The 17,800-nt window shown below is 30.3% G+C and overlaps 1 protein-coding gene across 1 annotated transcript; it reads right to left on the bottom strand.

Moving 5' to 3' along the window:
• Positions 1-2,909: 2,909 nt before the first annotated feature.
• Positions 2,910-4,679, bottom strand: LOC149558850 (indole-3-acetate O-methyltransferase 1-like). The gene is made up of 4 exons (XM_089786181.1): positions 4,575-4,679; positions 4,051-4,473; positions 3,700-3,966; positions 2,910-3,269 (listed from the first exon to the last, which is right to left on the bottom strand). Exons 1-4 carry the CDS (start codon positions 4,677-4,679, stop codon positions 2,910-2,912), a joined length of 1,155 nt encoding a protein of 384 aa, XP_089642307.1.
• Between the last annotated feature and the right edge of the window lie 13,121 nt (positions 4,680-17,800).

Below are 17,800 nucleotides of genomic sequence, written 5' to 3'. Positions count from 1 at the left end.
AAGAGAATTGGTATCAAAGATCATCCTTAATTTTTACATGTAGAGGGGACACATTGTGGCAAACTACAACCCCAAAGCTAGAATCCTTAAGAAAACTTCCTTAAGACAAAGGAAAAATCTTAAGAATCCCTTAAATAGAGTTGACACCACCATGAAATCTTTCAAAAACCAATAGGTAATAACTCTTTTATGAGTATAGTGTCAGGCTTCATACCTTGAACTTCCAAACCAAGGAGGAGGCTATCATTGTAAGATTCCCATTTAGAGACAACTGCTAAATATGAAAACACACACATTGCTTATTTTTACAATTGAAACTCCTTTTTTCTCATTTGAATTATCCTCCCCAAATATATATTTCTACTAAAAATATATTGTACTTGACAATCCTATCATAGAAGGATGAAGGCCCCATGGGAAATGATAACAAGGACCCAGAAATAACTTTGACTCGACATTTCTTTTGAAATAAAATAGTAGTAAAAAAATCATCAGAAATATTGAAAGGGAAACCTAAAACCAATTCCAATACACCCTTGTGTGACAATTCTTTTGATGCTTCTAGGTTGACTCTAGAATTTTCTTGCTCAAATACCGCAAAGCACATTTCTAAAAGATTTTTCAAAGAACATTGGAAGAATATTCATTAATATTTTATTGTTTATTTTTTATTCCAAGTAGGGAGATAGGTATATATAATATTTCATGCTTATTTCATTAACGGTGTCACCTCCTCCCATTCAAAAGACAAAGCAAGTTTTCCATCTTGTCAAAATTGCATGAAATATTTATAGTATAGGGGAATCTAAAATATATGAGAAAGTGTGTTTAAAGTGACATATGAAGGAAAATTCTTGCTAAAAGAAATGTATATTGATTAGTTGTGATGAGAAGTAAGTGTGTTGCATATTTGGAAAGTGCCATGTATGGGGAAAATGATATATTGAAGGAAACTTATATGAATTCTTCATGGGAGACTGCCTCATTTTTTTCTTCATAAGAATTTTATGACATATTAAATTGGTATTATTTTGCATGGTCTATAAATATTTCAATATATTATTTGTAGCTTTATAAAAGTTAAGAGTTTTGATTTTTTGTTCTCTTGTTTGCAAATAGGGTGGTTGATTACTAATAATAATTAGAAGTTGTCTACATCATGCTCAACATTCATATTGTAAAGTGGGGAATTTTCTAGACATGATTTTAAAAAATTACAATATTCTAATTAAAATATATTATGTTGGTGAGTTCTTCAAGTGATTTTATGTAGTCCAAGTATGGAATTATTGTTATTATTTCTTTTTGACTCACTTAGATATTTATGATAAATATATCTATGTTTTAGTTTTATTATACAATGAATATGGAATTAATTGCATGGCATTCATTTTGTCTTTCCATATTAAGACATATATTAAAAAAAAATTGGTAAATCTTTATGTTGTTTCCATTTAAATAAATATGACTAATATTCCCATGAAAAAAAAAATCATACACATCTTTGTATATTAGATTCTTGAACCTTGTGGTTGATGCACAACCTTGGTTAGTATGGGAGTGTGGAACTTCTTAGATATCATTACCTAATTTAATTCAAAACAAAATGCACCATGTTTTGTATTTCAACTTAACACAAAGAAAAAGATAGTTTAAATAAATTATTTACTTTCCTCCATATTTATGTGATAACCTTGTGTAGCCTATGGGTACATATGCATGTGGGTTCGTGTGTGTGTCTCTGAATATATTTAACCTTTAGAGATGAATGAAGATATTTTTGGTACTTTTCATAGAATATGATGGTCATGATGATGATTTTGAGTATATGAGAAGATGTTCTAATATGGTATTTTTCTTTAGAGATCTTATTTATCTTCCATGTTTTGTGTGTATTGTAGATGTAGCTAATGGTCTATGTGTCATAAGATACATTTGATTGGAATGACATTAATAACATTATTATGTCTTTAAATGAGTATATAAAGGATGATATCCTTCTATGATATTTATTATTATTAGTGGATCTAAGTGTATAAGGCATTGTGAAGTGTAAAGGTGAGAATATATGAACAAAAAAGGTAAAACCAATTGTATACATATGTACTTTAAAAATTATTACCAATATTAAGCTTCATGTTAATTTATTTAATGTAGCTCCTTGTAATCATTTGTATTATATATTTCTCTAGATAAGTTTTGTCTTAAGTTTAATAATTTCTTTGTGTTTTACCTAAACATTACTACCTCACATGACAGGATCTTATCAATGGTGGTTTCCTCATCGGAATGTGGCTTAAACTAATTCAAAAAGCTATTTATGACATGAGATTGATTGCTACCATTATTTCTCCATCATTATAGTTTCCACATAGAATTTTTTGTATGTGCTCTTGTTTCATTTCACTGCATTTTATTTGTAGTTGAAAAAAATAATTGATAACTATTTTTGGAAGTAAAGGTTTTATATTTAGTGCACGTTAATACTCCCCCTACTAATCTCAACATCTAGAAGTGTGCTTTATAATAGAAAGATATCTAGAAGATGAATTCTCATAATATTTTTCAAGATTGTCTAGATGAAAAAGTTTTCCTAGAAATTAACTTTAGATTTTCTCCAATAAGAATGTTTGCAATCTTATGTAGTTAGAAGACTTCAAACAAAAAACTTGCTATCAAATAGAAATATGGCCATGCTATAAAGAACTTTTGAATGCTCAGATAAAATATTTTAAAGTTCTTGATTGGTTATCCAATAAATATCTACTTCTTAGAGTCTAATTAATACACTAGGCACAAATAATCTAGCACCACAAATTGGCATTTATTGATTATAACTTAGTTGCATTTTTCATATTGTCTAATGGATAAATACTAGACATTATTTATGACTACGCATTATTGTATGCTCATTTCTTAGTAAGAAAGGCAACAACCACCTCTATTTTTTGAGAGAGATATTCCTCTACAAAAATAGAAGCTCTTTTTGAAATTCTGGAGAAAAATTCTTGTGTCAATGTCTCACATCCCAGATGAGCTTGTATGATACTTTCAAACACTGCTTTACAATTATTGGCTACAAGCATCCCAAACATTTTCTCTTCACCCCTTTGCACATGCGTTAATGGAAATTGAGGAATATCTCTTACGGTTTTTACAAACTTTATCATGAAGGACCCTTCTTTCTTCACAATGCTTTCCACTTCTTCCACATTTGCACCATAATAAGGTATGTTAAATGCTTCCCATTTCTCCTTTTCAATAATACCCTGTCAATAACAAAATCTCATTTCATATTAGCCTAACTAATATACGATATATATTAGATATTTATTAGTAAATATAAATTTATAATTAGAAACTCTAAAAATGAATTTGACTTATGTTTATAATCAACATATATGACTGCACCAGTATTTATTTAAAACAGTAATTAGTTTATTCTAACTACATAATTTGGTAGCATTTAAGCTAAGCCTCTCGTGTGATAAATAAACAGCTTGACGTTGCCCATTGCCTTACCCGTATCCTAAGGATTTAAGCCGATCATTCATATGATAGCAAATTGAGTTCTAATCTTGGAAGTTGTTCTAAGCTAATCATTCAAAACTTATGTTGGGTTGAGGAAACGGCACAAGTTAATAGAGGAAAAAGGAATCAAGAAAGACTAGACAAGAGAGGCTTCAATATTAAACCAACCTCATTAACTAGCTCCTCAAAGGCGTATTCCAAGAGGCGCGCCGCAAATCCCAACAAGCCTTGTTCTTGTTCTATTTGGGTGCCTGCATTACGACCATACATGGATATGAACATGCATCCCCCATCAACCATCTCCTCTCCCCGGGCCTTCAAAAACGCTGTCAAATCTGCATCAAACTGTTGCAGATACGCAGCGGCTACACCCTCCCCACAATCACTTGAAATGTAAGCACGAGGACAGCATCTCTGTTGAACACTCTCTGGCACCTGCATTTTGCGCCTTATATCATGAGACAACATCATCTTACTAATATCTTATACTGACAAGTCATGTTATGGTTTATTACCCACCTGTGAAAGCCAATGAAGGCTTGCAGAAGAATGACAGAAATGGAGGCTTTTCCGTGGGACTAGGCGTCTGAAATGCGATCCACACACAGCCGCTGCAGTGTAAGACCTTCCAGATAATGGGTTCTTATCCACAACGGCCGAGCCTTCTTCTCTGCGTGGGGGCAAAATTCGAAAGAGTGAATTGAAATCATTGGAAGGGAGGTCGATGAAATAAACCTCAAATTCTGGCATCTCCTCTTCTTCTTCATGAAGCGAGCGTTGCACAGCATTCACAACGCTGTCTGCCACAAGAAGAGTATTTTTCCCGGTACCACACCCGAAATCTGCTATCCTAAATATGCCCTCCATATTAGACATAGAATGTCTTATATTCTCACATATGCCGCGCTCGAGAATAAGCCTCACAGACTGAAGCGTATTTAACTGCACGAAGCAAATTTCCAAATTAGGTTAGGTTTTCCTGTTATTTTTCATAGTGAAGAGCGAGAAGATATAGAGAAGGAAGGTGTGTTAGTGTTGTATACCTGCATTGTAGAGCTTTTGGCGTAGCTAGAATCTCCATCTCCACCCTTCATGCCGAGTACATTTTCCAGGGCCGGCTTCGATCCACATTTGATGATCATCTCCATTAAGACGTCTCTGAGGGGTTCCAAGATTATAGTAGGTACTTCACTCAAATGAGAGATCCTTAAACTTTCTGTGTCTCCTTAATTGTAGCGTTCCTCCTTTTATAATCTCTTCTCTTGACGATCTGACATCATGCAAACGTCATGTTGTGAATTCCGGGCGAGGGAAATAAACATTGCCAGAAGGAACGTGGGTTTCTAGAGGACGACGGGCTCAACATGATTGCACATTTAAAATGCGGGATTTAGAGATCGGGATAAGACCAGTATTACCAATGCATGTTTTAGAGTTTGGGGTGGGTGGAGTAAATAAAAATTAGTATCTTTCTTAATCAGTGTTAATATTCTGTGATTTATTTAATCGTTATGTTAGCGTCGTGCTGTGAACTCCGCGCAAGCGGATATCGAAATAAACAAATGAAATCAAGGAATCTTTGAAAGGTAAGCGGAGGGAAATAAACATTTCCATAGGGAAATAGACAATGCTAACTTGATTGTACATTTCCAATGCGTGTTTTAGAGTTTGGGGTGGGTGGAGTAAATAAAAATTAATATGTTCCTAATCATTATCAATATTATGTGAATTCACTACCAAAACTAAATCACGTTAATGACTATGTATAAACATTGTTTGTCAATGGTTATTTATTTATTTATTAAAAATACTCATATTCACAAGCTATCTAGAATGCTTTAAAGTTTTAAACCAAGGTAGTATTTAAGTATTTTAGAACGTTACAGTGAACGTATTATATTATATTTATATAAATTATTTTTTTAAAAAGAGTTAATGTTAATAATAAGCAGTATTATAGTGTTGAATTTGTCAATCTTTTACATTAGAATTGTATTCAAGCATATTATACATTTATGAAACGTATGGAAACTTACTTTTTATATTTAATGTTTTACCATTTTATAATAGAATGGTCTGAAGACATTTTGAAAAGTCCTTGTCAATTTTAACATTTAAGAAATATACTCAATGAGAAAAATAAGCATGATATAAGATTAAATATTTTCAAAAATTATTACTATACTTGTTCTAATAAATGTATATCTACATTACATAAATGAACATTAACATAATGTATTGTATTTATTAGATTCAATAATTTACTTGTAAAATAGTAGTAAAAGATTATACTAAAAAATATATTTCATTTTTCATACTAAACATTCGACTTTATTATTGTTCTATTAATTAGTGGAAGTCCTACATTTATATGAGTAGATGTATTACCTTCTCCAAATCTATGTTGAATATTGGGCTAAGCATGTAATCATTAAATAGGAAGTTATTTTAAATGAGGAAATAGTACTAGTAAAATTTAATGATTTAAACGGATATGTCTTTTTATTATATATTATATATTTATCTAAATGACTCATCTTGGCATGTCATCTAGAATGCTTTAGTGTTCTATACTATGGTTATTTTTAAGATTTATTCTTTTGCAAATGATGAGTACAATTGACAAAGTCAAAGTATTATATTTTATTTATATAAATAATTTATTTAAAATTTTTAATGTATTATTTAAGAATTAAATAGATTAATTCTTTTACAATGGAATTGTATTAGTCTTCAGATCCATTTGGAAAGCTTGGGAATTTGTCTGTGGTTTCATTGATAATTCTAGTTTTGATTACCATTACTCCATTCATGGGGAGCAGTCTATATGGTGGAACCTCACTAATTCTAATAAACCTCTTGCTCTTAGCAAGGGATGCTTTGCTAGATCTTGGAATTATAAGGGCATAAAATGCATTACGGATATCATGGAATACAATACTCTTATCAGTTGGAACAATCTATCCAAACTGTTTGATCCTAATTCTCAGATTAGAACTTATAACTTAATTAAAAAAGTTTGTGCTACTTGGCTCGAGGACCAGGATGATATTCTACACTAGTTGGTTATGGTTCCTCCTCTTTTTCCTTTTTCATAATTTTGTACATTATACTATGTAAATCTACCACTCTCTTTTTAACTTGTGGGCTTGTTGTTTTCCCCTGGTTAACTGGTTGTATATGAACTTTTGAACTTTTGATGTTTAATATAAAAAAAATTATGGAAATTTATATTAATAATAGAGTTATCTTAAGAGATTTTGGAAAGTATTAGTTAACTTTAACATTTAACAAATATACTGAATGCTAGGAGAAAAATAGGGATAATATTAGATATAATATTTAAAAAATTATTACAAAAATATATTCTATTATTTTTTATTTATTCAAACATTTACTTATTATATATATATATATATATATATATATATTTTAAGCACGAGTAGATTTGAACCCAAGACCACTTCGATAAGAGGCTCACAATTTACCATTGTGTTGTAGGCTCTTGTCTGTTATCTATCTGTCTGTCTGTCTATCTGTCTATTTGTCTATCTATCGATCTATCTATCTATCTATCTATCTATCTTAATTCTATTTCATTAATTTACCTAACTATAATATACGACATCAAATATAAAATATAAATATATTGATTAATAAAAATTGAAAAGTTTGAAAAATATCTTACTTATAATTTTATGAAATGTAAAGAAAAATTATACACTATTAACTATAACTAAATGCAAGTACATGCCATTATGTGGCACTTGCTATTTTATAAATTAGTAGAATTCCTACATTTATCTTAGTAGATGCATTCCCTTTTATAAATCTATGATAAATATTGGGTGAAACGTTTAATTATTTTGAAGAGAAATTATATGAATTGGAAAAAAACATTAGTAAAATCATATTGTAATATAAGATATATAATTTTTTTAGAACATTATTATCTATAATATTTTCAAGATGTAGCAACATAATATGACCTTATCAAATAGACGTAGACTAACTTATAGAGATTATGTAAATAATTAATGTCTAAAATGATGTAAGAAATAAGAAGTGGATAGTAAAAGAAATATAGTTTGTGATTATGTTGAGAAATATAAATTCAATTACCTTATGAAATGCAAATAAAATTGAAGACATCAGGAAAAAACCAATAAATAGTGAGTACAATTATTGAAAGGTAAGAAATTATTTATGTATTTTATAACATTTTTCAATTTCCATGAATATATTGTTAGATAGTTTTTTGTTTGAAGTATTTATGTGGCATAGTTCTTCATTATTCCAACCTGTTATTTAAGAAATCCTAGAAATGTATAATTTGCAAAAATCATGCTTGACAAAGTCAAATAAATTTAGACAAATGAGTATGATGGATTATATTATGTTCATAGAAATCAGACATGTATAATAGTTGACTATAGTCCTAAACAAAAATAATAGAATCTACAACAACATAGAAATTAGAAGGAAAAATGGGAATGGGACATGTTAAAAGAAGAAAAGAAATTTAACGTGATTGAGAAGTAATGAAGAGTAAATAAAAAATCAAGCATGGTAATGAGAAGATCCTATTTTTGACATTCATTAACTATAGATAACTAACATAACCTAGAAGATAAACCCATTTGAAGAGCTTTAATGTTTAATTGAATAAATATTCTATAAAAAAAACTAAGTAAACATTAAATTATAAATGGACAACTTTGAACTTTTTGTAAATAGTATAAATACGAAGCCAAACTTTTTCATAAAATTTTAGAAAAATTGTAGCCATCAAACTATGGGACATTGGAAATAAACATTATTTCAAGAACTAAAAGTTTCATCTATCATGGATATAGAGTCTTGAAGTTAAGGGAGAATATAAAATCATTCTATAAATTTGGAGAACAACAAATAGGAAACTAAAAATAAAGTTATTTAAGATATATTACAACTTTTTTTTTAAAGATAGAGTTAAAGGATTTATATTAGAATTAAATATCATCCAAAGAAAAAAGTATAAAGAAGAAAGATATCCTAAATGAATCACTCATTTATCTTGGTATTCAATTTTCTGGTTTTAAGGTCTTAGTTGTTTCCTTAAGTGAACTTTTTTTGCAAAAAAATAATTGAAAATTATTGGAAAAATTTAGCACAATTCAAAATCTAAGATAGTCTATAACAAGCCATGTCTAATTGGAAAGAATATGATAGAGGTAGGGGTGAACTACTTCAAATAGTTAGAGTGGTCTGGGTTGAATTCACGTACATTCAAGTAATTAAATGTGAACATTTTTACAAACACTTTGCAAAAGCCTACCTTAAGTTTGTTCATGTTCTATATTGCTTTTCCTTCTAGAATTGTTGTTGTGATTTGGATTTTGAAAGGATATATCATGACAAAAAATGAAATAGAATGGACAAGTTTAGAGCTTCAATTGAGGTAAAAAACCATTTTCATAATTTATATGAAGAAGTCAATTCTAAAAATAGAGTAAAAGATGGAATGTTCAAATGTCTAGGTATTTATATTAACATTAAATGGGGTTGTCCACTTTTTGCAACTATTTTGGGGTTATAAGCTCATAAATTAGGGGAGTAAATAAATTATGATAATTTTTCAAAGTGAGTGCAACTTGCTAGTTCATAATCTCCATTGTATAATTTTTGTAAATTAAAAAAAAAAAAATATTTCTCTACTTTATTGTAACCAAGATATATTAGAGAAAGTGGATTTGAAGAAGAAGTATAATTAACTAGACACGATCATATTGAGTTCAAGAAACAATTTACACTGATTGAAGTAAAGATTTGAAATTACTTTTTTGAAGAATGTGAATTGATGATTGATGATTTCAAGGTTAGAAGGACCATTTAAAATAACATATGAAATAGAATAAAATGGTAAATTATTATAACCTATTGATTATTAGATAAGAATTCTAGAATGTTCCAAAACCTTAATTAGGTCAAACAACAAAAAGGAAAAAGAAAACTATACAAGCAAACATCGAGAACAATTTTAAGGTTGTTGTAGTAGTTTTTGTTGTTAAGAAGATTTTGAAGTTGTTGAGTAAAGTGTTGATGCAAGAAATAAAGAACAAAGGTTAGAACACAATTTAGAGATTAGAGATACAAATAATATAGAGAGGAATTGCAAATCTATTATAGAAGGTGATAACTAGTAAGGAGAATAAGGATCTAATTAGGTTAAGAAAGTTTTTATTGTAAAAATCATCTTTTTCTACTTTCTAATTACTATAGTAGTTTCAAAATCCTTGAGAAAGATAGATCCTCATAGGTTTTATTGTATAATCCTAATAGAGTAAGTCATAATAAGTGACTAAACATTCTAGCCATAACATGGCACCCTCTTACTATAGTAGTGATAGATTTGTGAGTACCATCCCTACTGAAAATTTCCCTCTATCCAAGGGTTTCTATGATACCAAATGAGTTTATTATGCATTATGTTCCATGAGCTTAAGTGTTTATAGTTGGTGAATCTTGAATGAGTTATGCTAGTTTTATTTACCAAGTAATGTGATTTATGTTAAGTTATTACTAAGTTATAAAAGGAAAGGGAAAAGTACTATATTTGTTTAAAGGTTAAAAAATTTGAGGATACTAATTCATACCCCATGTCCCCCTACTGAAGATTCTATCTCTCCTCATAATTTTGACCATCAAAATTAGAGCTCTAATTCTCTTGTTGAAGGTTATACTACCTAAGAGATTAAGATCCAAGTCATTGAGAGATAAAGGATCTATAGGACTATTGAGAATTATATACCGGATATAAGGATGACCATGAGCCAAATCAATGAGATGAAAGATGTGCTAAGATAGTCATTGAAAAGGAGGAAGGAAGAGAACCTAGGAAGAGAACAAGAATTATAATCTACTAGGATGTGTGAACTCATGGAATGTTTAAGATAAACGATGAGTATGATAAGAAAATGATTGAACAAGTCAAGAGACAAATAATTGCCAAATAAGATGCAATAGATGAACAAATCACAAGGCTAACATAAAATAATTATGATCTTGTAAATTAGGTAATCGGTGCAAATATAGAGGTTGACATGAAGATGAAGGAGATTGAAGAGTTAAGAACTAAAAATTTTAAAAAAATAGTAAACTGAAATACGTATTGAAATAAATCATTGAAAGAATGAAAATATCATAAGAAAGTGTCAAGATTTTTGATGAATATCTCAAAGGATAGAGGTGACTAAAAGATACATATGGACTAATATATACCAAGCACTGTAATGCCAAGAAAGGTGAATCAACAAAGCAAGTTAAATATAGGAATGTGAAACCCAATCCAGAGCTAAAGAAGCCTAGATGCTATCATTATGGAAGGCTTGGATGCATTGCAAATGTTTACCCAAAAAAAATAAGTAGGATCAAAATTATCATTACAATAAGTATGTACATGAAGAATATTATTGTAGATCCAAGTTCACTTAATCATCTAAGAAGTATGCCTTCAGTGGATACTGCTACACATGTAATAAATATGTACACAAGTCATTGTAATGCAGAAATGATGAAGCCTAAATAGAAATCAAGAATGAAAGATAATGAAATCAATTGGGATTATGATACATAGTACTCACATGCTACATGTGGAAAATTTGGTCATATTTCTAAAACTTGCATGAGATTAGACTTTGGAGGAAGATTTGGTAATTGGACAAATTTTGGAATGGCATGTTACCATTTTCACAAGAACAATCATTTAAGAAAGAACTTGTAGAACCTAAGCATCAAAACCCAGAGAGAAATATCCAAAAGCTAAAGGTAAATTCAATATGGATGGAATTCATGAACAAATGAACAAGACATAAAGGAAGAAGTTAGCATAGAACAAGACATCAAATACAACCAACGGTGACACCTCATCCAATAGATTATAAGTAACGGCCAACTCTAACAAAGCCTTAGAATAAGGTAAGAAACTATATTACTAAAGATATACATTAAAAAAATTCCTAGAATAAAGTGGAAGGAAGTTATATCTACACAACTTTTGATGCACAAGGACAATTTGTGAAGTCTAGAAATCTTACAAACAAACAGTTTAATTGAGATTATTGGTAACTAAGAGTGTTGACTGAGCAATTAATACTAAAAGGTATGATGATCATTTACCTTGAGCTTGAGAAAAAATTACCTCTTTAACCAAATAATGATGTAAATGATTTTTTACTAAGAAACTAGTTGTAACTATGCACATTGAAGATGGTAGAATATGTGGCACATTGCACCTAATATGCCCTTGTGATCATAAAGTTAACTTTATAGCATATATATTATGGATTTAAACATTTATAATTTTACCATGAATTGAAAGAGATAGTGAAAATTCTAGAGATTTTTGTAAAGAATCGCTTGCAAATGCTTGGAAGAGTGATTTTGTTAGCAAAATTGAGCACCAAAGAGAATTTTAAGCGAATCTAGTAAAGACTAAAGTATTTTATAGAAACCCTAACTAGAAAAAATAGCTTTAAGTCCAATAAATGTGAGATGAAAGACAAAGGAAAACTTGAATCTAGTTAAGTTTATTCTAAATGAAGTATTGGAAGAACTAAAATACAAGCTATATCCAGAAGTTGATTCACAAATTGACAAGGTGGGTACCCTATCGTCAATTCCACCAAGAGTTTTACTTGTTAATAATATTCACTCTTTTTATCATTTATAAAATCATTGGACTTGGGGATCATCAACTACATGAGGTGTAAAGAGAATTGTGTGTTGATATAAATTTGAAGGATTGACACAAACATTTAAAAACCAAAGGTCTCATCAATGCTCTACATTTCCCTAAAGAATTTAAGGCCAAAAATATTTATATAGTGTTGACTAAAGTGCATTGACATTCACATGTGGCTAGATTAGCCAATAAAAAACAAAGGGTGTTATTAACATGATCACTAGTTACATAATCATAGAGGAAGGAAAATCTATTGAAAAAGTGTTAAAGAATGAAATTGGAGAAAATACTAAACTACAATGGGATGGAAGATATCTTAAGGTGAACACAATAACTAATTTGGAGATAAAATTTAGACCATATGTGGTTGCAAATCTTCCAATATAGTTGGCCCAATAGTGTATCATTTATGCTAGTTGACCTAGTTTATAATATTATGAAGAAATAACATAAGTATGATATTATTGGGCTACAAGTGAAGCAACTAGAATATCTCTTAAGACTATTCCAGTTGCAAGGTCTAATACATGAAAAATGTGTTCACTTCTTGTATGCTAGTTCTTCTCTATATGCAAAATTATTTTCCATATATTGGACAAGTGAAGTAGAGGAAAAACATATCCCTATTATTTATCAAATTAATGATTTTATGCAGGCATTGGGTGAGAATTTTGAAAATGTTATGAATGAGTATTTTGAAAATTTGCAATTGAGAATGAATCATAGGTTTAGGATATCCCCAACATTGATTGAAAAATATCATGATGATGTTTATTTTTTGGATGATATTGATAATACAATTTTTAATGTTCTACTACTTAGATTTGCATGGCTTGAACCCATGGACTATAAGCTGAACATAGATCAGGCCACCAAGGCCATTCAAGCCTTGTTGAATGAGCCAGTAGACAAAGATGCCTCATGATTTAGGACATATAAAAAAGCCAAGGAGGAGATAAAATTAGAAATAGTGATAACCAAAATTGATAATATATCTAAGAAGATAATAGGTACACTTGAAAGTAGATTTGGTGAAAATGAATGTGATCAACCAATAATAATAACTAAAATAAGTGATGGAGATAATGTAGGAGAAGAAGGTACATGATTCAAAGATTTTTTTTCCAATCCAAAAACTATAAAAAATAAGAAATGATCTTCAACTATACCTATGAGTCCAAATAATAAAAGATCTAGAACTATAGTTGCATAAGGGGTTCATCTAGAATTAAGGGCATTGTTAAGATCATGAAGCCCACTCAACCTTAGATCAACACTTATCAAAAGAGAAAGCAGGCCCCTAAGTAATCAAGAAAACTGGTCAAGGAAACTACTCAAAGAAGAATAAAATTAATTTTAAAAGATTATTATGATGTTGAAGATAGTGAAAGGACTAAATTAGATGAAGTGATTAAAAGTTGAGCTACGACAATTAGAAGGCCACAAACCATAGATGAAATCTCTCAATCAATTAGTTAGAGTAGTGGTCTGTCAACTTTCAAAATTGTAAGTATGAGAAGATGAATTACAAGGATGATAGAAAAATATAATATTTTCTAATTTTTATGATGATAAAATTAAAATATACACCACTATAATTTGGAAATTAAATCTTTGATGATCTATATCAAAGAGTTGATAGTCGGTGGAAGTATGCACTTAGAAATGAGAAGGAAATAAGATGGAGATCATTGGCTAAGATTATGCTAGATTTTTGTGTAGAATATAAATAAAGCATTCGAACATTAAAAGAAAATATTCTATAGAGAAGCATATAGCCATTTATATCTTGTCTCATAAATTTCAATTAGTTAGTGAGTATTTTGAGAGAACCTAGAGGTAAGTCTACAACATTAAAGATTCTAATCAAACCAATGAAATTGATGATACTCGAATTGAGCAGAATGTTCAGCTTGACAATAAGGAGGATGATTTAACTAAAAATGATCTTTCCAAGGAACTTAGGAAAGATAAATACATCAAGATAGGAACCAAGACGGACAACAAGAAATCACCACTTACTAAGATAGCACATGCAAATATACCTAGCTTTGACCCTCTAATCATGAAAATCAAAGTATTTTCAAAGAAAACAAAATAAAATGCAAGTGATGTTCCAATTGGTTCTGTACATATGTTCAAATAAAATGCAAGTGATGTTCCAATTGGTTCTTTAAATTCAAGGTCCTATGCCATAGTCTATCTCACCAAGTACCAATAAAGGAAAGAAGGTAAAGAAGGAGTCACAGATATTCAGGTTTAACCTAGTGACATTGGAGGAGGAGATTTTCATACCTAACTAGAATCCTAATACATTATATGATGATCAAATAGAAATTTATATTAAGCTATGTGAAAGAAAGAAAGAACAAGCTAGAATAAGGAAAGAGAAAAAGCCAGAAATTAGATTGAATAAAAATGTACCTATATTTGTCATTTCACCCAAAGATTAACCTTTTAATGCATGATACAACCAGTAGAATTCGAGAACATAGGAGGTGGTTAAGCCATGTCATAACTCTCAAAGGGGAAGGTTGATAATTAGAATAAAAAGTTTTCCCTCAGTGTTACTTGAGGAGATTTGAACTTGTGACCAATCCCTTTTACCGTTGTTACAAGCTAGAGGTGTCATTGCACCAAAAGATCAACCTTTTAATGCCCCCATATAATCACTAGACTTATAGAACACATGCGACAGTTAAGCCATGTCACAAATCTCAAAGGGGAAGGCTAGTGGTTACTCCAACACTCTGTAATGTCTCACCGAGGGATCCAAAGAATTAACCTAAAGTTTCACTAAGTTTGGTAGCATTTTTTTTTTTTGAAATATGAAAGTAAACCATTCATAACATAGTAGTGAAAGAAATAACATCATTTAATTGAAAGTAAACATAAACATACATAACAGGTTACATTCTTTAAGGATCCCTTAACATTGAATCACATCTAAATTAACTATTAATGATTCCATCTAATACTACATCCACATGAAATAATAATGAAACGTCCAATGCTCTTAAACAATAACCTCAATTCCAAATGTCCCTTAGTAAATTACATTTCAAAAAGCTAAATCATTCACTATACATGTCATAGGGTATGAAAGACATAAAAGAATATACATATGTGAAATAAATTACATCATCCTATTCTAATCCATGATGCAATAAAGTAAATGAAACCATATTTCATACATGATACATCATCATAAAAGATATAAAAATCCATTGTAAAGTATAACCATACATCACAAAACACAACTAACTAAGTGCATGGTTCCTCCTAACCGTAAATAGCATCATTAGACCATCATAGGCCCTAGCCATCCCTCCATGCGTAGCATCCCAAATCATCAAAGAGATCATCGGTATTATCATATTAGGAATGTCACTCCTAAAACATACTACATCATATGCAGAAAGATATCTAGCATGCAACATAAAGCATAAGACAAGTAAATAGCATCATCTAACATATACTAATCATCAACATAAGGATACGTGTCCACCATCATAGTACATGAACAGAATGAAAATAGATGCCAACAAAGAATGCATTAGCCATGGTGTCTCAGACAGATCTCAAATGGTACGAGTGAAAAAGCACTACCACTTGATCGCATGGAACCTAAATGTTCCACTCCCATCATGCTCAAGAGATAATCTCAAGTCCCAAACAAGCTAACAAATCACATATCACCAATACTCTTTGAATCTGGGAAATCCTGAAATTATACTAACTCAAAGGTTCCAATACAAATTGATATCTAATCCCAGAGGCACACAAAGACATGTAGGAAACCTACTATGCAAGTGGGAAAGTGTCATCGTACGGATCACGCTAGAGTTACCCTAGTAGTCTTTAAATAGACCCCAACCCCTTAGTGATCCTTATGTAGCCACTAGTATCCTCTCATACTCACGAGGCATACTATAGAATGCAAGGTCCCAACCAAGCATTCTCTCTACTCGCATCCTAGTCTATACTAGCACTTGAGGCATGGGCGAGAACAAATAATTATCTTATTAGGTTCGTTAAGTTAGTATTAGGTGTAATTTTTTTACTTATTAAAACAACTTACAATGAGTTACCCTAGCAACCACTTAGGGCCCGCCCCCCATTGCAAGCCACTTCCTGACACTACATGTAGATAACCTACCCTAAGCTCATGGAATCATGATTCACAAAATCACCATAGTCCTATACAAGCGATTGGGAAAAATACCAAAAGATAATCCACAATAAGAGTATCAAATCTCCATGAGCAATTGAAAAGCATCCATAGGCAATTATGACCACAACAGTTCTCTATTGGCAACTGAAGGTATCACTAATAATCACAATATCCATTGGTACTCAACAAGTAACCAAAAAGGCATATCCAACAAATAATATTGATCGAAGAGTCCAAAATGGTCGAGTCAAAACATGTCACAACATGACATCATCAAGATCAGATAAAGACATCAATCCCATCAAGGTGACTAAAGTAATCCAAATACAATGGATCGATACTCATAAATGGTTACATATGTCACAACTTACACAAGAAGACTGGCAACAATATTATTTAGTAACCCACACACACACCATAGAGCATGCCATCACATAACCATGGTTGGGTTTTAAAATGATCGAGATCAAAAGACATCATCATGACATCACAATCATAACCCTCGAGCCTCTGATAGATGTCCTAGAATTGGTCAACCACTAGTCAACCCAAACTGAAAAAAAAAATAGGAAGCATAGAGAAAGCACAAAATACAAGCACATGTTTTTGGTTCGCTAAAATTACATAGTTGAATAAAGTGTGGAGGTCTCAGTTTTCATTTTCAAATTTAGGAATCGAGTGGAGAAATTTGTACATTTTTTTTAACCTAACCCATGCATATGTTTGGTAGATAAAAGTATTTTCATCATAACCCATTAAAACAATATTTTAAGATGTTTCTAAGAGTATATTATATATAAAATATTTGAAAAAGACCCCCATCATGTTGCAATAGGACATATTGTAATTTTAACCAATTTCCCCTTATTATTATTTTTATCTTTCACAATTAGATTCAATTAAAAATTAAATTAAATTTATATTGAGAAAAACTAAAATATTATAAAATGATTAATTTTATTAAAAGAAAACTAATAATAAAATTTCATTTATAATAAATATAATAATTATTAATATTATATATATAATATATAAAATGTTTTAAATTTATTAATATTTATTTATATTAATAATGATAATAGATATATTAAAAGTTGATTTCATATCATATCACAAACATTTTTTTTAAAAAGAATTTAAATATCGACATCGTTGAAGGTGGGCTGCCGGTCTGTTTGACTGACGTGTGACCGTGGTACTAATACCCTATCATATGTACACTGCATATGCAGGTACCATGTGACATGTGATCGCAGCCTTACAATATCAATGGGGGTTATGGGGGGGTGTAACCCGCCCCTCCATAGTTTTAAAAAAAAAATTATATAATGTTTTAAAACAAAACGCTTTCCATATGCGATTCGGATGTTTAA

The sequence above is a fragment of the Cupressus sempervirens genome, chromosome 5 (genome assembly GCF_028749045.1).
Source record: "Cupressus sempervirens isolate cs-2001-9-10 chromosome 5, ASM2874904v1, whole genome shotgun sequence".
NCBI classification, from domain to species: Eukaryota; Viridiplantae; Streptophyta; class Pinopsida; order Cupressales; family Cupressaceae; genus Cupressus; species Cupressus sempervirens.
The sequence above is the reverse complement of the archived record's forward strand: the minus strand, read 5'-3'. Positions and strand labels throughout refer to the sequence as shown.

Coding starts and splice junctions, on each gene's coding strand:
- LOC149558850 (XM_089786181.1), bottom strand. CDS start 4,679: ATGGAGATGATCATCAAATGTGGATCGAAGCCGGCCCTGGAAAATGTA. Junction 4,474..4,574: donor CCAAAAGCTCTACAATGCAG/GTATACAACACT, acceptor TGCTTCGTGCAG/TTAAATACGCTTCAGTCTGT. Junction 3,270..3,699: donor TTGAGGAGCTAGTTAATGAG/GTTGGTTTAATA, acceptor TGTTATTGACAG/GGTATTATTGAAAAGGAGAA.